The sequence below is a fragment of the Acanthochromis polyacanthus genome, chromosome 5 (genome assembly GCF_021347895.1).
Source record: "Acanthochromis polyacanthus isolate Apoly-LR-REF ecotype Palm Island chromosome 5, KAUST_Apoly_ChrSc, whole genome shotgun sequence".
In the NCBI taxonomy this organism is placed as follows: Eukaryota; Metazoa; Chordata; class Actinopteri; family Pomacentridae; genus Acanthochromis; species Acanthochromis polyacanthus.
The window spans coordinates 19,454,753-19,477,715 of NC_067117.1; the positions used below are offsets into that span (position 1 = coordinate 19,454,753).

Consider the following 22,963-nt stretch of genomic DNA (forward strand, 5'->3'; position numbering starts at 1 on the left):
AAAAGTTCTGCTGTGGACTTGCTGAGAAAACCTTGTTTGTCGGTTCTTAGAACGCCGATTATTGTGATCACGAAAGGCTGATGACCAATTTTTGGAACCGATATACATTGTATGTAATGTTTTACCAGCAGTGATAACGGAGAACCTGTTGTTCATAAATAGGCTTTTCATTAATAAGGGTGACTATAACTGAATATGTACAATACAAATAGGAGTGATTAGGACGCTCTCTTCTGATTTTGTGACTGAGATTGATCAATTTGTCTCCTGCAGTTACATTTGTTATTCTCTATTTTCTTAATTCTTCCACTGTTCTGTCACTTCTATTGTCCACTAAAATCCATATCTTAAAGCATTATTATTTCCTGTTGTCCATACTCTATTTCAAGTTAATCTGTGGCTGGCTTCTGACTTAGCTGTTAGCCATTAGCATAGCCTTAGCCACTGTGAGAGAAGCTCATCTCCTGGTTCGTGGCAGCAGCTTGTGTTTCTTGTTCAGTTTTTACAGTCTCTGCTTGAGAGGCATTTCTGAAATTACAGAGTGACAGCAGACAGAGAGAGGAGGCTGCATCAGATCAGAAGTAGTGCATTTAATTCATCAATAATCTGTCAACAATTTACTGTCACCATTAATCGAAAAATGCCAAATATCACCCACAACAATCGATCGATAATCGGTTTATCCCTATTTTGTAATTCTTTTCTAATCATTTCTGTACTTTCTTCTCTTCCCTTCTTCAGTCTCTACATGCATAACCACCTGTAAGAAGACCGCTCCTCCACCAGTGCCACCCCGTACAACCTCCAAGCCCTACATCTCTGTGACAGTACAGAGCAGCACAGAGTCGGCCCAGGACAACTACTTGGACCAGCAGGACAGGAGATCAGAGGTCAACAGCCAGTCTAGCCACGCTCACAGCAACTCTTCTGACAGCCTTGACAGTACCCGTGCCAACAGCTTGGCCCGGGGTTTTTCCCGTCCTCCGCACATCATCCCCACTCCCATCGCTACCCCTAGAGAGCCTATCGCCACCGCCACCGCCAATGCTTCCACTGAGACAAGTGACTCAGTAGTCCAGCATGAATCTGTGAAATCAGGATTAAATAAAGGGAATCTAGTGGCAGAGGAGCCCCTAGTAGCCCCAGTACCCAGGCGGAAACTGTCCTCCATTGGCATACAGGTAGGCCAAACACTGTTATACCACAGTTGCACTATCCATGGTTTGCAGAGTTCGCTTAGTGTTGTTACTACACATGAAAGTGTAGTAAAACAGCCAGTGCCATGCCGCATTAGTCACATTGCTGTTTGAAGTGTAACTCCTCCTGAATGTTGAGCTTGAATCCAGGAAAATATAATTTTATCTATGATCCAAAAGTGTGTAAGCTGAAGTCCAAAAGTGTGCTTGCAAGCTAAAGGTGTCATTACTGTGAGCGCTGCTCTGTCATTACAGCTGACTGGCCGTGATTAGAGCTGGATGTATGCTGTAGTATTGAAGACAAAAATGCATATTTGTGGTTCCCTTACAACCACTGAAATAACAGAGTTTTTATCCATTTTCCAGATCCTCCACATTAACAGAACTCTGTCCAAGTGGGCATTAATCATGGCATTTGATTGAAAACCCAGCCCAAATTATAAAGATATTTTCAGAATTTTCATGCAGATGTTTGGGTTTGTCGTGGAAATTTAAAAACCCTGCACAACTGTGCTTATGCTAGCTGCAGCTATTGATCAGAGGATGTGTAAGACAATTCACAAATGCAGTTTTGACCAGGCTACTGACTTTATTGTAATACTGTTTCTTCCTTGTAAGGTTGACTGTATTCAAGAAGTTCCACGAGAGGAGACCCCACCGCTGACCAAATTTCAGTCTATTGGAGTACAGGTGGAGGACGGGTGGCAGTAAGTCCTCTTCCTGTCCTTGTAACAACGTGAGGAATTTATATTATAGCCACACACACTGCTCTGACTGTTCTTTCCCTTTACTGGAGCTTTGTAGATGTGAAAACATCTCAGTGTCTTTGTGTGTCGTGATTGTGATGTTGAAGCACTTTCCTGACATGAGCATTTACTATTTAAAGATTCCCTCCAGATTGTAAGACATAGAAATTCTCTGTTTAAAAGTATCATCTGTGTGTATGTTTTTTGGCCTCATGGTTATATGCAGTATATGCTTCAATTTTCTTTATTTTTTTCTTTAAGTTGTACATAAAACCAGGATAAAGTAGTTAACACACAGATTCATGTCCCAGACTGCATTTCTTGCAGATACTTTTGAAAACTGTCAAACTCTACCAACATGCATCATTCTGTAGCGTGAGCATCAAACCTCAAAAAGAAGCAACATTGACCAAACACATTTTTGACTGGAGGGAGACTTTAGATAAGTCTCTGCTTATAGTGTATTTGAGATCCATTTCTTGTTTGTTGCAGTGTAGTTTACATTCTGTGTCGTGATGTTTTGAATACCAGGAAGCTCTCGGGCACCTCACGCCTTCCTCCCGTATTTTCTTAGTTTTGCATGCTGCGTTTTGAGTTTTGTACTCGGCAGCTGCTGCTTTGAATCCTGGCAGATATTTCCTCTGCATAACCAGCTGAACAAGAGATATTCTGTGTACATTTCTCACAGAAACTCTGTCCAAGTTTTTATTGATGCTGTACACACATTTGATCCATGTGACTATCTCTCAGCTGTGTCAGTTTTGGTTCTAGGATTACCAAAATATGTCTTACCACATCCCTTTGCAGTCTTCTGCTATTCTTTCCATCCTCCAGTTTTGATTATGCACTCCTAATATTTCATTATCTGGCTGAACTGCTGCTTGTAAGCAGTTCCTGAGTGATGTTCAGTCAGATAACATTCATGTTTACTCCGTTCTTCCATTTGCCATGTGAAAACAAGAAGCTTGACTCCCAGCGCTCACAGATCAGTTGGTGCCAGTCTGGGTGCACTATCATCATGTATACAAAGCCCAGTCACTGATAGATCCGGTTTATTTATATCTATATTGACCAGCAGTCAGCATTGACTCTGTGTTGAAATTAAGCCGTCCTGTTTGTTCCAGTAAGGGAGACATGATTCTTGAATAATTTATTGTTTTCTTTTTTCATGTTGCGTGTGGCCAAAATTGAAGTTCTTGTTCCACTGAAAAGGCCCATTTGTAAGCGTGTCACCTTGTTTTGTTTCAGGCTCAGTCGCTCCAGTAGCATGGCTTCAAAACAAGAAACAGACTCAGACACACAAGACATCCCTGTCATATCCTATGTCAATAATGCCAAACCCTTTGAGAAGAAAGTCATGGTGAATAGTGCCAGCCAGTCCATGAGCTCCCCTCCAGGACAAGACTCTTTAGACAACGGAGACCCCACTGGTGACACCTCGTCACCTCCTCCGCCCAGACAGATCCTCAACCGCTCCACCACACGAAGCAGCTCCTCCTCTTTCTCAGAAAGTCTGGATCCAGCGCTGGACCCCTCGTCTCTGCCACCTCCAGACCCCTGGCTGGACAGTGGGAATGGGAGTAACAGCAGTGTCCCCCACAGCGGAGGAGGGGGAACACTGTGTCGGAGAGACGGCCACTGGTTCCTGAAGCTGCTGCAGGCCGAGACGGGACGCATGGAAGGCTGGTGCCAGCAGATGGAACAGGAAACCAAAGACAACCAGCTCTCAGAGGAAGGTAAGGATGGCAGGAGACTCACGGAGCGCCATGTCTCTTTGTTAAATGGTCTCTCTGCCAGCTGGAAGAGGTTGCAAGTTACAGTAGAGTTGTGAAGTGGGAGAAGCTATTTCAGGCCCAGTAAATTTTTCCATATGAAGTGTTACATGAGTCACAGTTGGTCTATTATGGCTTGAAATAATACTGAGCTCCCCTCAATCATTGGTCTAAATTCTTAACAATTGCATTGCAACATACAGTATCAGGGTTATTGATTTATAATGCTAAAGGCTTGTGTACATAAAATTTTGAAGAGAGGAAGTAAACAACTCCAGTACTACAACTCCAGTGTGTATTTCAGCAACAAAATTCAGGTTACTGATCAGAAATATTTGTCACATGAGGGACTAATGCTAGACAAGAGCTATAAAATACAACATAAATCTGCTCACTTTTCAATCCTGCCTCAGTTTTGATAGATTTCAGCATTTTTTTGGGGCCATGCTCTACCAACCCTTTGAGGCCTGAGTATTTTTGTAATGAGACATGTAGAATAAAGGGATTTTGATGAAATTTCACAACCATCCTGATGGAACGATGAGTCACAGGTGAGGAGTTCAAGGACTGTCGGAAAATTGAAAATCTGATGATTCCTTCTTCCTTAACAGTTTCTATTAAGCAGTTTGGCATTCACGCAGTTTGTTTAAAAACAACATGCCCTTTGGACCCACTGGTGGGTTTGTTGGTTCAGAAGGTTAACAATTGGAACAAGCTTTTTAAATTTACTATGTTCTGCTTCATGGGGCTCTGACTGGCTTCTTCTCTGTGGCAACCAATGCTCAACAGTATTGTAGTAGTTTGACCTGTCCATTCTGGAAAAATGACCAATGAGACATAATTAAGATAATTAAAAGTGGTGCCCACAACTTCAGTTTAGAAAGAATTGAGCCACAGATTATTTATTTGGCCTGCAAAGAACACAACAATCCAGATTTACTGTTGCTGAAGTCAAACATGTGCAGGCTTCTCAGTGGGCCCGGCATCTTGAACCTTCTCTCAGATGTCTGCTGGTGCCTGACATCAGCACGTGGCTCACTTTTCGGGCTCTGCCTCAGGCCCTACAATCACTCTGTCAGACATACACAGCATGGAGGGGATGAGGCAGTAATACCTGGGGTTACCACACACAAGCAGGCCTGTAATCTGTAGAATTACACAAATCTAGTCTGGAACTGATTAAACCTCCAGATTAGATTAGTGCCTTAACATCATCGTGAGGCATTCAGCAGTGAGCACACACACAAACTCACACTGTACACACAAACAGTATGAAGTCTTTGCATGCTCAGTTTTTATCAGACATGCTTGATCAGTATATAGAGACATATAGTCTTGTGTTTATGTCAAACAGGAAAGTAGTCAGCCAAGTCACCACCCTATAATCACATTCCCATAACTCTAAAATCCTGTGATCAGGTAGGAGTCCCAATTTTGTCAGGACAGATGTTTGTCCTAATTTTGATACAGCAACAGACGAGTGACAGACAGGAGGCTGGAGTATCTATACAAGCTTAGATTCCCTTAAAGAGGATCACATTGTCCAATACACTGTAATCCCCTTCATGCCACCCTGTGGAGTCTTTCAGGCGATGCGCTCTAAGGAGCACCAAAGGTTTTGCTCTGTGTGATTATTTACAAGTCAGAAAACACTAACTGTTGACCCAGTGAGACTCTGCTGCTGCCAGAGATCCAGGCAGGTTGTAGTGTGAATGTGTAAAGTGCCACTATGGAATATCTACCTCGAATAACAGGAGGCATCTGAGACAAAAATGCTCGTGTTGCTGATTTTTGTTCTCCTCTCGCTGTAGTGCTGGGGAAAGTCCGCAGTGCAGTAGGAAGCGCTCAGCTCCTCATGTCTCAGAAGTTCCAGCAGTTCCGCGGACTGTGTGAACAAAACTTGGTATGTAGATCTCCTCTCTGTGATTCTGACACTCTAAAGCCGGCACAGACATGAAACTAAAAGTCACAGCTGGTGTCTCAAAACCATGGCCAAACCAAACCCAGTGCTGCATTTTGGATACGCCATTCTCTGCAAGAGCTGCCTGCCTTAATGATCATGAAGGCTTTCACAGAAATAAGAACTGACTAATCTGAGAACAGCCATGATACACGGCACAGAATAAATCATAGGGACCTACCAACACAAAATACAAGGGACTTATAATAAGCCAGTATGCCCTTCCCCCTAGGGGACTTGCTTTAGTGAAAATTATAGGAAATTGTAGCCAACTACCAGCAAATGACAAGTAGCTTTATGCATGAGAAACATTGCATGTGTGTGTGATTTCTCCGAAATTTCTGCACACAGATCACAGCAGTTAGAGCAGCCACAGGGTGTATCAGAATTAAAGATGTCAGAGGAGGTTTGAATTTATATCTCTCTGGCAATATTTGCAGACTTTGCAAATGCAACCAACATAAAGGCAGGTGTGGTGAGTAAATGAGGGAGGGAATGATTATGTTGTTGTCAGAACTTGTAGTCCTCTGGATCAGCGTCGTGGCTTTTTCAGCTTAGTGTTGGTAAGGCATCATTTTTAAGAAATTTTTGTGATGTTGTAACAGAAAATAACCAAACCCTGTTGGGATCTCTTTTTTGCTGTTGTTGGCCTGGTGTTGAGCACAACTAAAGAATTGCACTGTTACACAGCTCCCTCTAGTGCCCAGTATTCAACAAAGCAGCACTTCTGTATGATGACAACCTCTAGCACATACCACTAGTATATGCAAGTAGATGATAACTCACCACAATCATCATCATCATCAGGCTTGGTGAATCACATTACTAGAACATTTTGCAACAAAACAAAATGAGATAATTAGGCCTACAATATACAGTAAAAACAAAATTACCTACTGTCATGCTTTTGACATGAGACACCTGCTTTTCAGTCTCTGACAACTCAAACAAACAACACTAGCAATGGAGATGAACATCACAGAGTGCAGTTAAAGTGCCTGTAGTTGATCATTTTTCTGTCATGCCAAATGTTTTGTTACAGGGTTTCACAGGTGCACAGTGGGCTACTCGGCTTATTTTTTGGAAAAAATGTAATATCTTGGCTAAAAATCATCCCCAGGTAGTCATTGAGGGCTCATTTCAACTGCAATATACTTGGGAATACATCTAAAAAGATATCTTTAAATTATATTAAAAAGTTAAGGCTGCAGGGAGATTTTTCTAGACATAAGTGTAGGGTTCCACAGATGGAATTTGGTGATAAAACGTAAATTTGAAAGGCGAGACATGATATTGCCTTCAAATGTTTTATTAACTAATTCTATGCAGAGTAAATGACTACTTTACAAAAAACATAACAGTGAAACATGAAGTTAGTTATCCTCCATAGGCCTATCATAACACAGGACATAAAGGCTTTTGTCTGAACTTAACCATGTAACCTAATGAATTATTCACAAAGATATTACTTAAACTACATAATGTCACGTTCATTGGATGTTTATCTCTGTTGGGAAATTCCCTACAGCTAATACTTACTATAAACAGAATACCATCTTTTACTATGATCCATGCAGTACAAGTAAAGATAAGTGCATTTTGGTTCTCTAAACCAAAACTAGTTCTGCAAGCTATTTCACTGCTCTGTGTAGTTTTGTTTTAATGAGAAATACAAAAATGTGAATCCTTAAAAGGAAAAATTGTGACAAAAAACTGGAAAAATCTACCAAATTTCAAGAATTTTTAATGAAATCTGCCCTAAATTGATGCCTTAAATGACCATTTTCAAAATTTGAAGGCAGTTGTTACACTTAGAGACATCTAGAAGTCTTTTTATACTGCAAAGTATGTGTATATTAGAAGTACTACTTACAATTTCGATACATACGTGTTAACATCAATCGCCCAAGGTCCACACAGGGGAACTTAGACCTTCTTCAGTAAAATTTGATCTGTGAGAGTTGCCATAAGCCAGATTTTCTGACACTTGTATTTTTCAACACCTGACATCCTATTCTTTCAGAAAATATATACTTTCCCATATCTGGCAAGTGAAAATATTCTGGGTGGTACATGAAAATAGTCTCAGAAAAAAGAGTGAAAATTTACTATATTTTTTCAAACTTTGCAGAAATCTTCTAAATTTAAGCAATTAAGAAAATCTGGAGCAGGTAAACCTGAATATTGTTAAAATCTCAGGTAAACATTATTAATTTCTCAAAAAGAAATAGAATGAAAAGCTCAAATATCAATTTTTTTACAGACATTTGAAATTGACGCCTCAACCTTATGCTACTTATGCTAAATGGACGCCTGTGGAATGTGTCATTTCCTAAGATTCAAACTGACCTAACTTTTTAAAGAATAGACCGTTTGACTTGATTTTTTTTTTTTAACTGGATTTTTATTCTACTATAAGAAAAACAAAAATAAAAGCAATTTGGAGGGGGTCAAATTTTCTAGATTTCCAGGTCCCAGCCCACTGTGAGGTGCACTGCCATCATGTGAATGATGTGTGTATGGATGCTTCCTATGCTGAATATAACCTCTCTAATTATTAGAGTAACCACCAAATAGCAGCAGGTATCCTTGCATACTAACAGTGAAAACATATATCTTAAAGTCAATGCTGTAAGTTGCTGTGGTGAGATAAATTGCCACTACACCTGAATAACTAAACAAGCTCATGAGAAGATGTTGTCAGCCACACAGACAGCAGATTTGGGCTGACTGTTCTCCATGAATTATGATGGGTACCTCCTGTTACCTTCTCAGAATCTCACTCAGACCGTTTGCTAAAAGCTGGAAATGCTGCCATGCACTCGCACATGCGAGAAATTAACTTAAGTAAAAGTAAATTTACTGATATTTCTTTTCTCTTGTCTTCATTTCAATATTTCGTATTGAGATAATCCAAAACAGAAAGTAATCAAGTTAAGTTACTTCATTACTGTGATGCTTGGATTAGGTTAGGGACTATATTTCTTACAGGTATTTAGTAATTGGATCGGGACACTTGTTTAAAATAACCCTCCCTACCCTGACCACAGGGGAGACCAAGGCAAGAAACACAGTTTTGTGGCAGATTGTTTTTATGAAAGGATCACTCAAACAAACTAATCTAAGATGAGTGCTGTCCACATTTTAGTCGAGCAGCGAGGAGCTCCTGCAGATCACAGGTACTTCTGACCTGATTTTTCCTTCTCTTCCTGTGGCAGTTTCAGCAGAGGTGAAACTACAATGCACCAACCTCAGCTGCCAAGATTGCAGTGATGTAATAAATACGAAGAAAAGAAATTACACCATGTCCAGCAGTTGACTCACAAATATCCCATCCACTGTCCTGATTGTCACATATCATCTGGACACATCTAGGTTAAAGTATTTTTAGAGAGTAACCTAGTTTTACTCACCAAAATCATTAAGTAAAGTTTTTTTAAATTACCATGGCATTGATGATAGCCTCTGTCATTGTCTCCACTGCTTTTAGGCCCAACACCAATTTAATTGCTAAATTGTCAGAGCCATTGCCAATTTTGTGGAGCGTTAAAAGTCTTCCTCCCTCAAGGACAGCACGTACACTTGAAAACAGGTTAAATACACACGGCAGCCCATAACAAGAAGTGATATAGACGTATACTTGGATAAGGATTTCTGTCAAGTCGATTTACATGCCGTGTATAAAGGACAACCTACACCAAACTCAACAAAGTAAAGGCAGAGTAAACGTGGATGGGTGGGATTTTTTTCAGTTAACTGTCTTCAGCCTGTGAAGGCTTTTGGAAATGACTTTAAGGTGTGAAAATAAAGTCTGATTTTGTAACTGGCGATGCTGTTGACGTTCTAAAATATTTCATCCATTCCTCACAGTAACATTCACTACAGGTTCATTCATTTTCACCAACTTGTCCCTCCTCTGATCAGAATGTGAATGCCAACCCACGGCCCACAGCCCAGGACCTGGCTGGTTTTTGGGACCTGCTGCAGCTCTCCATTGAGGACATCAGCCTCAAGTTTGATGAGCTCTACCATCTCAAGTCCAATGACTGGCAGCCCGTTCCATCTGCGGCTGCCCAGTCGCCCCCTGAGCGGAAGGTACTTCCCACCCCTGCTGCCCAGTGCCCTGGCTGGGGTAGGAAAGCCGCCGAAACCGGCCTCTCTCCTCCCACCACCACCACCATTCCTCCCACTATTTTTTACCCCCGTCCCTGCGTGGGATGAACTCTAACAGGGCCCTCCTGTCCAATGTAAATGGGGCCAGAGAGATCCCTCTAGGCATGCATGGGAAAAATCATCTCAAAGAGGGCTCCGGTTGGTCTGCTTTAAGTGTAAAGCCCTGCTTTGAGCATGCATGTGTCATTTTCTGCTGTGTGTGTTCCAGTGGAGCATGGCAAAGATGCACTGGCTAATGTGACAGAATGCAGTCTTGCTTTTGCTCTTTAAATATCTACATTTGTGTTGGTGTGTCTTGTGTTGATTGGTAGTTGGTAACCCTTTGTCCAGTCTGTGGAATGTGTTTCTGTGCATGTGTTTTCAACTTGATGGATCTTTTAAACCGTTGCTTAGATGCTTTTGCTTTGTGTTGCTTTTCATTAATAATACCTTGACTGTGCGTCTTGCAATCTTTATATTGTGATTTAAGTTTACACCAATGTGCCCATCAATTCATGTTACCATTTCATGTCTTTGAAAAGTGTCATTCAAATGACTGTTTTTCTCAATGTTTACCTGTTTTTAACTGTTGTCTATACTCTCAGTGTTTTTGTGTTTGTCATCTGAAATCACTAAATCAAGCTTTTAATGAAAATGATCAGCTTTGGCGTAATGTCCTGTCACAGTCCTGTCTGCCAAACCTGTGTGAAAAGATAAAACCAGCTGAGGACAGTTTTCCTATTACAATCTCTCACTGTTCTGTGTCTCTTATCTCCTTTTTCCTCCATTCACACATTGCTCTCTCCCCCTCTGTCATGTGTCATCACTCCAACACAGCAGGAGGAGGAGAAAGTCGCCCCTCCAGCGTCAAAGAAGCCTGGTAAGGGACGACCAGTGCTGGGCCGTGAGAAGAGCGCTGACTCTTCTTCTACCTCTTCTTCGGCCTCGGCAGAGAAGCAGAGACAAGAAGCTCGCAAGCGGCTGCTGGCTGCTAAAAAGGCTGCATCGTTTCGCCAGAACTCCGCCACAGAGAGCGCAGACAGCATTGAAATTTATGTCCCTGAGGCCCAGACTCGCCTCTGAGAGAAACGATGAGAGACAAGGATGTAAAGGTCAGATCAAAGGACAGATAAGTGTCACTGAAACACCTGAATGAAGGAGAGGATTATTTTTTTTGCAATGCAAATGAGCTAATCTGAGTAAAGACGGATAGAGTTGGGGGGGAAGGAGAGACTCCCAGAGAATGGGGTTTCGGCTTTTTTTTTTTGACACATTCATACGAATAAAGGCTGGTCCTGGTGGCATCAAGTACTATTTAATGAAACAGAAACGCTGACTTTTTTCTTTTTGTGGACCCAACAGACTATGAAGCAGGAGACTCCTCATTTGAGGCTGCCATTGAAAACCTCAGCTGATGAACGTTGTCACTTCTTGTTACTATTCTTGATATCATAAAAATTGTTAATGAAGGCATTGTTATGATGACAATTATATCCTAAAGAATCTATATGAAGACTGTTTTAAACATTATTGTATCTTGGCTATAAGATCTATTAAGTGGACAGAAGGCAAGCATTTATGCTTTTCTGTCTCTCATCGTCCTGCTCTCTTCCCAGATCATTGGCCATCTGTAGCGTTGCACAACACCACCTTGTGGCCATCACACACACTACAAGCTCACCTATGTATGTCTTCCTCGTATTTGTTTACTTTATTCATCCTTTGATTTATATAAAAATCCATTTAGATCAGGTTACTCTGAATATTTTTGGTATGATGAAACTGAAAGTCAGGTTTGAAGGGGTATTTATATAGTTCCTAGCAATTAACTCTGTGTGTGTGTCTTTCAGAATGTTTGGTGTCAAATGTTTTAAGCGCTGATGAGAATCTGTAAAGTGGAGTTTCTTAAAGGTTTGAATGAAAGCACATCTCAATATTAAGCAAGACCGAGCATGAGGATCTCTAATTTCAGGAATGATAATGACCACAATGTTATTTTCTTTGTTGGGGAAGTGTCTCTGAACTCCTTTATTTTCTCTCCTCCATTAACTTTTGGTTTTCATGTTTGTTCTATGACTGCAAACACGTAAATATGTCAGGATTTTTGTTCCATCTATTTAGTATTTCTTTAAGTGCTTTTATGAGCCTCACTTAGCATTCAACTCGTACATCTCAAATGAATCTCGGGCTTTTATCAAAGTCATGCAGCAGGCTGAGTATGCAGGTTCTTTGATTTATTTTGCTTCCCATCACTCAACAAAATCAATCTGAGTTCTTTGTTACCGTCATTGTTTCCCCCATTGAGCAGCACATAAAATACCTGCACTTTTTTTTTTTTTTTTTACTAAAAGCAAAATTTTCTAATTAAAGCATTACATACTTTAGTCATTGTGTTTTCATCATTTATTCAATCCTGCTTTGCTTTTTTTTTCCTTACTGAAGACTGCATAAGCCAAAGATGAATTCACAGTTTCAAATTCATCTCATGTATTTAAATTTCAGTAGCAGGGAACTCAACAGTCGACTGTGAAAACAGATTAAGTGGACTGTAGCCACAGCAACATATGTATTACATATTTAGCATTTTGATATGCACATGCCCGGGAGCTTAAGCAGATCACCTCAACAACAGTGAGTAATTGCTTTGGAGAGTTCAGAACCGGAACCCTCCTCCTGTCTGCTTAGAAACTTGCATCTTGAAAAGTTTCATTTCTGACCTCTGAAGGGCGACAGTGGTTAATTATCAATCAGTTTGTTTATACTGTATGCATACAATGAAAAGGCATTCATTCTAGGAGAACATCCATCCCTGCTCTGTTTTTCATTATGGGGCCACGCTATGTTAATTGCTCATATTTATTGAAGTCCATTTTGCAAAACAAATCTGAAGCGAGGCCTCTCGGTTGTACACGTAGACTCACTTTACACAAGAAGCACATATCCAACAGTAAAGGCAACGATTCAGATCAACCACTGCTGTTTGTCTTCCACTCAGATTTAGTTTCCTCCAAATGGTAAGCAAACAATGCCAGACTTTCCTGATTTAATTAGTTAAGTTTAATTGTTGCAATGTCTCTCCACTGCTTTGGCTGCTGTAATGCCATTTCTCACCCACTCTGATCCAAAAGTGCAGCCTCGGACTTTGAATTGGAAAAGCCCAATCGCCACCATTCTTACTCTGAGTGGGCAATAGCTTTCTCTTGATGGCCGGCCATTGTTTGCCTGTTGTGTTTGCCTGCTGGGGACGACTCTCAGCAAGGAAAATGGCTCAAGGGTGTCAATAGCCCATTCCCCCCCTTTCAATCTGACTGGGGTAGACTGCATCGTTACCACCTGGAGACCTTTTGTCTGACTCAAACTGGGCAATTGGCTTGGTTTAATTAATTTCTGACTCCCTGGAAAAAAAGTTGTCTGACAGGTTCTGTTCTGAAATCAGCATACCAGTTTGTCTCTTGTAAAGACTTAGTCAATGCATATCAACATCTAGAATTTAATTTCTTCCCCATATGCTTCCATTGTCATTGTTAAGAATATTTTATTATTTTGCACAATTTCATTTATTGTCATTTTCTTTTCTCCATTTTCCATAAATATTTTTCTCAGACTTAAATCATGTTGTCCATGTTCCTCACACAAAACTATAAGTCTAAGCCTGATTTGAATGCCGATCAGAAACAATGCAGCATCTCAAATGTGCTGAGGGAAGGAAAGCTGTTCTATGGTCCAACCATCACAAACTGAAAGTCAACACTTTCCCAGCCTGCTGACGCTTTGGATGTGTAAAATGCCAGGAGATGGTAGTGACATGCTTAAAGAGTCAGAAAAGACAGCTTGTCTCACATTCAGACGAGGCTTTCCTCCAATACACACGCATATTGTTGGGACACACCTAGGTCTATTTCCTGGGTAGGGTTATCCACGATCACACAGCTGCACAGTAGGGGGGAGTGGGGCCATGAACCCATTGACTTTGGGGGTGATAATCGCTCCAAATCCGAGTCTGATGGTTTTCAGCTTTTAAAGTGTCGTACTGAAAGTGTGTGCTTGAACAGCAGTCTGTGTTTGCATAAAGTTTACATTTCAGATTTGTTTTTTGGCACTTTTATCCAGTTACACCCTTTCTAGTGCCTCCTGAAAATAACTATTTTTTTTGTCACACATTAATGTGAGAAAGCAGGAAGAGAAATTTACAACACGGTAATGGTCAAAATTATACCACGTGATAGGTTGCATCTTTCGTTTTTCACTTCTTTAGAAGTTGGTTCAATTCTGTCGAAAGTTTACCTAACATTGAAGATTATCATGTATATTTGCCACTTTTAGGGGCATTCCTGGGCTGAAAAATAGGTTTGATTTGTACTCTGGACAAGAGAGTAAGAGTTTACCTCAGCTGGGACACCAGTGAATCTTCTCCCATACAGTACTCTGAAGGCCTGCTTGCAAAAAAAAGAAAGGAAAAACAAGCTCATTAGCATCTCTGCTTTGTTGCACTCAGCAGTGCATAAAACTAAGTAAGGGGTGAGGGGCAGGGGCTATGCTCTTACCACAAGAGGTATGATGTAGCAAAAAGTGTCAGTACAAATATTAGAACAAATATTTTGTGAAACAAGCACATATTTTAAAGACTAGAGTCTCTTCATTATAATACTCTATAGGCTGTGTGTATTTCAGGGTTTCCTGGGGTTTAGTTTAAAAAAAACAGGGTTGTGCTGTCTGAGACAAAGTTGTGAGTGAGTGTGCTGTTCATAAAATGAGATTTACCTAGAATCTTTGTCGCTATACTCTGGTAACATTTAAATTATATGTGCAATACTGAGTAAAAGGGTTCTTTGATATTAAGATGAAACTAATAATCTTGCATTTCTCCCCCTGTGCTTCTTAAAGTCGTCCTCTAAACCTGACTAAAATCTCCATCTTTTACAATGCTGTAGACCTATTTATACTATTTCAAGGTTGTTCAGATGTATACTGCAGAGACATAACATTCAATAAAATGCACACAATACTTTCTCAAAATGTTCATCATGGCTGGATTTGATTACTGTTGTTGTACTGCTGGATGTTTGCTGCTTGTCAATGACTTTTCTTTCTGTGAGACAAAGGCATGTAAAAAGAATCCTAGCACTGAATATGTTTTTTTTATTGTTCAAAACAAAACCTGCTAGATTTGAAAGTGAGTTTTTGTTTTTGAGCCACAGAGCAGTGACAGGAGGTAAATTGGGACAAAAGCTATCAAATACTGCATTTAAATGTGGGAAATACCGGTTTTGTATTGTGTTATCTACAAATAACCAAATCTGAACTCCCGCTCATTTTGCCTGGAGGGGTGATACTTTGAAGATTCAAAGCATCTTTTTTTTTTTTTTTTTTTTTAACTCTGTTGAAACCAGCATCTCAAGCATGGAGTCAAACTGTGAAATCAGTGTCGAAAAATCACTGCAAAATGACATAGTCTGAGTATTTTGGCCAGCATCATCACGAACTTGTTCGTTTCGGTCACTAGTCGACGCTTTCGTCGTTTATGATTTATGTAACAAGAACATTTTGCTCAACGTTATGTAAAGGCTCCTAATGATATGACCTGTCTCCCGCCGACAGGAATAAACTGGCCGCAATGGTCGAAAAGATGACTACTCTGCTATATTTGAACGGGCTTGTCTCTATGTAACCGCTGGATTTTAACCGTGTCGAGAAAATAACATTGTTTCAATGACTGCCCTATGTTTTGAATGAAATGGTTCTCCCGTCAGTCACAGTGACACGGAGTCTGTCTTCTGTCCAATGCAGCGCCCTGATTGGCGAACAACTACGCAGGAGGCGTGACGCGGGCTGTGATTGGCTGACAGTTGTAGATAAGGTAGGACGATTTCAGCTGCGACTGTCAAGATTGGCAAAGAGCTGGCGCTGCTGAGTGCAGGTAAAAGAAATAGGCGACAGAAAAACATTTATCCAGGCTGAGAGCGAGAAGTGAGATGGAAACGTGGGAGCCTTTTCGTGCGACACAATCTCCGAAACCAGCTATTTAAGTCGGCGAAAAAAAAGCGCAACACCTTCGGCGTCTCGGAAGAAAGTGCCGTTGTGTCAACCATCGCTGGGCTCGCGGGCACGCTTTGTACAGCGAGCAACTTGGACAGCTGCGTGTTTTCAGGCGAGCCATCAACAAAGAATGAAAGCATTCAAGAGAGGTAAGCCGCTCAGATCGTGTTTTTATCGCTGCTCTGCACGTTTATCAGCCTTCAAGTGTCTGTCTGTGAGTCCTGCCCGTCCTCGCTGTTGGTTCTGCCTGGTATGCGGGCTTTTTGTTGCGAGCAAATGCAGCGTGTGTTTGTGTTTAAATTTGGAGGGACAGCTAGCCAGCTAGTTATCTCTGGAGGCAGGCATGGTGTCCATCTGGCGGAGCGACATGCGGGAGGCTGTGCGTTCCTGCCTGCCTCCTTTGTGCGCTCCAGATGGCTAATTTACCGAGTAGCTCCTCGGTTTGTCAATTTAAATGTAAAATTCTGCGTTGCTTGAGTGGCTCTTTTAGCGCTGCCCGTGTTATTCCGCACGGACAAAGAGGGCTGGTTTGGGAAAGTTGATGTTTGATTTGTAACTTCGTGGTCTGGTGTTACTATCGGCCAGATTCAAATTTTCACCTCTGAAGCTGCCTGAGAGTGCTTAGAAGTTATGTGGGCTATTTCTCTGAAACTTTACTCTAACTGTTGCTTCATTTTTCAAGACTTTCTAATAATTATTTACAGATTTGCCAACATGTATAGGTAGAGGAGACATTTTGTAAACAAGAAGCTGGTCAGTTTGACAGCCTGAGAGATGTTGCTGATGTGATTTTCTACAGTTTGTCTAAAATCTTCTTAAATCAATCCCACATTGATTTTCACTCATTGATCTATTTTATGCCAAACCCTAAATGTCAATGCAGCAGGGCAGTAGAGTTGTGGGAATGCAGTTTTGTTGTGGTTTCACTGGAGGGATAACCTGAAATGTCTGTCAAGCAAGAACTCCAGTTTTGGTCAGACCAAATTAGGAGTAATTTAAAGGTTTTAACCCTGAAGTTGTTGAGCTGGGTGTTGTTGTGATTTTTTTTTAAGGGAATTTTGGGGGGCAAATGTGTGCACATTCACAATGTAATCTAAGTGATCCTCATGACATGAATCAAATTCTTACTTAAGAGATTCTTTTCAAGAGACAAAACTCATTTTACTCCATTTTACAGTCATTGCATGTGACTGTAGAGTGGTCTGGAATTACAGATTGTGTCATAAATATCATGATATGCTTAAATATTGATTTTCAGTACATTCCAGCCCTGCAGTAGCAAAATGACTTTAGGTGGGAGGTAAGCTTTCTGGAAAAATGCGCAGATTGTTGAATTTGCATTTGTATGTTTTTAATCTCCCCTGCTCATTTGGTCAAAAACATCCCTCGTTGTCTGGGAATGCGGGTTTGAAAAGATTTTGTCAACTGCTCCAGCAGTCTTGAGTCGTACTAGCATGAGGTGAAAACGGCCTCATTTGCATGGTCAATAGATTCTTGGGCCACTGGCTACTGTGATGTTGATATGCACACAAACTCCATTGTGAAGACAGGCGCTGCCCCGGGGGTCAGGTTTCACCCAGCCCCAGAGAAAGACTTTACTGCATTCTGTGGCCCACTCCTGCGATCAGGCATGCTCCATTTTGAGGGGAGATTCCCTCCAGTGGCCAACCATGGATAAAAAAAAAAATACACACACACACACACAACAAAGTTCAAACTACACAACCATTGTTTACATATGTTTGTCTGGAACCACACTTTAAATTTGGTTAAAATAAATAGGTTAAAAGTAACTGGAAAGGTTTGTGCACTTGTTCACTCCTAAGTGGTGGATCACTGCAAACCACCGTCTCTGCTTACAAGGTGTCTGCTATTGTGGAGAAATAGTTTGGATTTCATTTTGTGCCTGAAAGTGGATCTGCAGAAAGGAGAGCGTCTAACCCATAATATGAGACTGACTTTTTTTCATGTACTCCATGCATGGCAAGACAATCGCACAAAAAGACAACATAAAATTGTCACGACCTCATACCAAATGCGAGATATGTTGGGGAAGTAGCAGAGTCAGATTTGTAACCATGAAAACGTGACTGACAGCCTGTCTTCTCTTCCTCAGCTCTGGAAGAAGAGCGTCGCCAGGAGCATTCTTCGGCTGTGTCGGACAGCGATGACGGCTCCCCTCTCGACCTGTCAGGAAGAGGGCACTTTGGGAAACGCCGTCGCCGCGGTAACTTGCCCAAAGAGGCAGTTCAGATTCTCCGGAGCTGGCTGTACGAACACCGTTACAACGCTTACCCGTCGGAGCAGGAGAAACTCAGCCTGTCGGGCCAGACCAACCTCTCTGTGCTGCAGGCAAGGAACCAGCTTTTATAAATTTATTTGTTTATTTGCGCTGTCTTGGTTCTTCCCAGGTGAAGTAACACTTATGGTACATACTGTTTCTGCAATTTGGTGGATTTTTGTTCTGTTAGAAAGTAGAAATTTGCCTAAAATGATCAATGTGTAAAATTTTGTATGGTGACTGCATGTTGTGTACAAACACATTTTAATGCTCTGTCACTACCCTCTCAATCAGTTTTGTGAACAAGTGAAAGCAAAACACTGATCAGATGTTATCACCACGTTGCACAACAGAGAATAACACTTTCCCAGCCTTCCCTTTTCACTTTGTTGCATCAGTAGTAGACATTTCCTCTTTCCTTCACCCCACAGGCACGCACAGACAGGCTGCATTAGATAAGGCATTACAGATCAGCATGAGGCGGCAGCAGAGTTTCTTGTTATGTAGTCAGTTCACTGGAATGCCTTTGGCTGGCTTCTCTGTGGCTCAGCATATTTGAGCTCAGACCTTCATTATTGCCAGCTGTCTGAGGGCCCTCATCTCTGTCTCACTCTTGTGTGGGAGGCTGAACCACTAGAGGGGGTTAGTCAGGCCCCCGGTGCAGATGTAGATGAAGAAAGGTGGCTATTTTAGATCTTAACATGTGATGCAAGAACTGAGTTATTCATCCGGCTAATTGAGTGTGTCTGATGTTGTCAGGTCTGAAATGAACCTTTGCAGCGTCTTAGAGTAATATCAGTGGATTAGAGAATGTCAGAACACCTTCAGTGGTTTTCTTTTTCTTTTTTTTTGAGATTATTTTTGGACATGTTTTGCCTTTTTATTGGATAATTGAAATGGAAGCGGCAGGCAGGAAATGTGGGGTGAAGGAGTGTGTTTGACATGCAGTACAGCTCCTTGGCTGGAATCAAAGCCGGGACATTGCAGTCATGTGGAATGTGCTGTGACCAGTTGACAACCAATGCGCTCTGTTATGTTTTTTTTCTGTTACCTAATTTTAGTTTTCAGTGAAACATTTATGTATGCAGACAGTATCAGTGGTGTTCACACCAGAATTCCTTCTCTTTTTCCAGATATGTAACTGGTTCATCAATGCACGTCGCCGCCTGCTCCCTGACCTTCTTCGCAAGGATGGCAAAGATCCCTCCAAATTCACAATTTCTCGTAAGGTTAGTGGTAGAAATGGAGGTGGAGGCAGCTCTCCAGAGAGACGCTCTTCTCACAGCTCATCTCAGCAGCGCCCATCTGTCATTCACTCTGGCCCTACTCTGGACCTCAGTCTTCTTGGGAACACAGCGACCGCTATTCTGACGGGAGCAGGCTACCCTGGTAAAGAAGGGTCAGTCCAGGCACTGATGAAGCTGGATACACAAAGTCTCCTAAGGGAAGCAGAGGAACAGGTGGCTCATAAGGCTTCTCTCACCAGCACAACAGTAGCAGCTAGCCCCACCAGTGGCCTCTTCAACACGCCTCCCCCGACTCCTCCGGAGCCGTTCCCCAGCCACGACTTCAGTGACTTGAGGCTCCTGGTAGATGCAGCTCTGCAGAGGGCTGCAGAGCAGGAAAACCTGAAAACACCCAAGGAGAACCAGAACAAACCCACAGAGATGCTGAAGGCTGAGCTAGTCAAGGCACAGTGCAGTGCTTACAGCAGTGTCATGGGCCCTACCCCTCCTCCAGAGGACAGCCAACAAGTCATGGATCCCTCAAGAGTGCAGAGTCTGATGGAGAAGGCTATGGCTGTTCCAGTGCCAGCTGTAACGTCAGTTAAGGGTCCTGTGCCCATGTCTTCAGCAGTCTCTGTAGCAGTATCCGCTCCAGTCTTGCTCGCAGCCCAGAGAATATCGCCTCTCCCCATGAATAAAGTCATCTGGAGCCCCTTGGAGAAGGATGCTGTCAGAACACCCAGCCCAAACCAGCCTCAGGTCATCCCAGCCCATCTGCCAACCTTAGTGCCAGTTTCTGCCTTTATCTTAGGACAGCCAAATTCTCAGAAACCACCTGCTGCTCCAGCCATCTCCCCATCTCAGTCATCAGCTTCAGCCTCAAGTTCGGCTCCATCTCCGCTGCCCACTACATGTCCTGTAAGTGCATCAGTGCCAGCTACAAGGCCAGTCTCGGTGCCATCACCAGTCCTACTGCCAGCCTCAAGTTCCATATCTGTCCCAGCTGCAGGCCAGGATTCATCCCTTACTGCAGCGCTTGTTGCAACTGCACCTTCTCCAGCCATCACCTCTCTCTCTGCTTCTAGAGGAGTCCCACTTCCCCTACCAGTCCACAAACCCACGCTGATCCCAGTAACAGTTTCAAGCCCATTGCCTGCTTCAACCTCGGTGTCATCTGCAGCCACAGTTAGCGCCTCGGTTTCTGCCCCTGCTCAGGCTTCAACTGTTGCTTCAGCCCATTCGACAGCGGCCATCACACCTCTTCTGGGCCTCACTGCCCACCTCACGCCTCCTCTGCAGCCCTCCTCCATGAGCAGCGCCACCACCAGCAGCAGTAGTAGTAGTAGCAGTTCACAGAGGATTTCAGCTGTGGTGCCCAGTGTTTGGAGCATGGTCCATGCTGACGCCAGGCAAGCCACCCTTCAAGTGGTAAAGACCCCCATTACCACAGCGTGGGGCCCTCAACACAGCCTGCACTCGGTGAGTGAAACTGTTAACTAGGAGCTGCAGCTGATTTTTATACATCTGGGCAGGAGTGAGACCAGGCACTCGTTTAGGCTGGACAACACTGTATATAGAAGAATGTATCTTCATCTACGGTCCCTTTTTAACACAAAGCCTGAGCCTGCAGGATTTACAGCAACAAATTAGATCTGCAAACTTGGACAAAATATCGTAAGAGACATGTTGCTTTGAACAGATTTTGGAAACTTTTATTGCTGAATAAGGTATTTTCAGTGGAAGCTGTTGCTTTGACAACACGTTGATGCCGTTTTTCAACGTGAACATTCCTCGGTGCAGAGTACACGTTTGTATGAAGTTTTTGATGCAATTTTCAAACCCCTTTTAACATTTCAATTTTGAATGAGGAGGAATATATCCCATGATTGTACAAAATGTCAATTGGTGTAATTATCAGCACCAACAAAGCTGGCCTCTTCAGTAGCAGTACTGAACTTTATTGAATGTACAAAAGACATTGATATCATTGGCTAGCCTGCCTGTATTCCACTCCCCTCCAGGATCAAAAAGGAGGACAAGTTTTGTTTTTCTTTTTCTGTCTGTATAGCAACAACTTCAGTCCTCTATAGCTGTGCAATTCAGATAAATTTGTTAATTTGGTCTGTTCTTTACTCAGACACATGTCCCTCCCCTTTCCGTTGATGTAGCAGAGCTGAGCAGAAGGATATTGATTATACTGCAGTGATCCTGTCTAAATGACACACTTCAGTGTGTGTCTCTAGTGCTCTCCACCTATCCTTCTGTCTCTTTATAGCTAAGGGGATTCATAACACTGGCCTTAGGATGTGGTCATTGTTTTTCAAAACCTGAATGTCTTAATGGTAGAAAACAGTAATAGATGCATCTTGGCAAAGCAAATGTAGCAAACTTACCAGCTGATGTCATTAACTTTTTTATTTTCAATAAGAGCTGTTTTTCCTCCAATCTGTGCTTTTCACCTTTGTCTAGAAATGGTTGCTATAGATTTTTTTTAATCATTCATAAAGGTGTAGTTTCCATGAAACTGTTAGGATGAAACCACAATATGTGTCTGAATGCCACCTGGATGTCTAATAGCAGTGGCAGTGCATGGGGAAAAGTTGGGTTCCTTCCTATGTGAATAATGCTGTAGCAGAACTGTTAGATGAATCTTCATGTTTACGAGTATCACTGAGCTGTGTATAATTATTTACATGTGCAAGTTGTTGGAGGAGACAGAAGTCTGATGTTGGGTCCTAATACTGCTGAGCACCGACCACCACAGCCATTCCCAAAAAAACTTTCCTTTTCTTGTTTATGGCAGATGTGAAAACACCAACACTCTTCTTACATTCCTCTGATTTTTGTTTTGTTTGTGCATCCTCATTGCCATTTGTCTTCTGTGCATGCCAGTAGAGGATTTGGACATTTTTTTTGTTACAGGTACTCAGTAGACAGATGTGCATTTATACCTCAATTTTACACAGGTCATGTCAGGCTTGAATCATATGTGGAATACTAAGTATTAAAGTAATATTTTTATTATTCATACTACATTGTGCCACTGTGACGACACCTTATTGGTTGTGATACTGGAAATGACTGGCTGAGGGTTAGGTTTTATGTGACAAGATTTGTATTGGGTTTTATATGAAAACTGACACTCCAGTCAGAGAAGACAATGTGATGACGCTTGTGCATATTTTCAAGGTCAAGTTTTGCTTTTGTTTGTATGTGTTGGCATGGACTTTATCTCTGTGTAGTTTTGTTGCAGCTAAACGAGTTCAAAAAGTCCCCCCCCCCCCCCCCCCCCCCCCCACACACACAAGTTCACATTGTGAATCATCACTGATTGTTGGCAGTATGACTGGCTGCTGTGCCTTAAAACTACGACTGAGGGATGACGTCCCTTTTTTATATAAAAACTTCTCAATAGTCTGTGCAATATATGCCTTAAACTTTAATGTGTGTTTTGTATGAGCATTTCAAAGAAATAAAAGTTCAGTTTTTATAAATGCTGTATCTTCTGTCTTTGTTTTTTTTTTTTTTGCCTATGAAAGGGGGAAAAGTTTTGTGGGAGTAAACACACAGTCCTCAAAGGGCGTTGAACGCTCA

The 22,963-nt window shown here is 42.0% G+C and overlaps 2 protein-coding genes across 2 annotated transcripts in view; both read left to right on the plus strand.

Moving 5' to 3' along the window:
* Window positions 1-14,846, plus strand: part of dlgap4b (discs, large (Drosophila) homolog-associated protein 4b) — a 119,543-nt gene extending 104,697 nt beyond the window's left edge. The window contains 6 exon segments of the mRNA XM_051948165.1: window positions 742-1,181; window positions 1,815-1,903; window positions 3,191-3,678; window positions 5,526-5,617; window positions 9,599-9,769; window positions 10,664-14,846. Of these exon segments, the coding sequence (XP_051804125.1) occupies window positions 742-1,181; window positions 1,815-1,903; window positions 3,191-3,678; window positions 5,526-5,617; window positions 9,599-9,769; window positions 10,664-10,909 (1,526 nt within the window). The 3' untranslated portion in view covers window positions 10,910-14,846.
* Window positions 14,847-15,642: 796 nt separating this feature from the next.
* On the plus strand, window positions 15,643-22,863 carry LOC110965966 (uncharacterized). Its single transcript, XM_022215170.2, has 3 exons — window positions 15,643-16,011; window positions 17,979-18,214; window positions 19,277-22,863. The coding sequence occupies exons 1-3, from the start codon at window positions 15,993-15,995 to the stop codon at window positions 20,867-20,869; spliced, it is 1,848 nt and encodes a 615-aa protein (XP_022070862.2). The 5' UTR covers window positions 15,643-15,992; the 3' UTR covers window positions 20,870-22,863.
* Window positions 22,864-22,963: the final 100 nt, after the last annotated feature.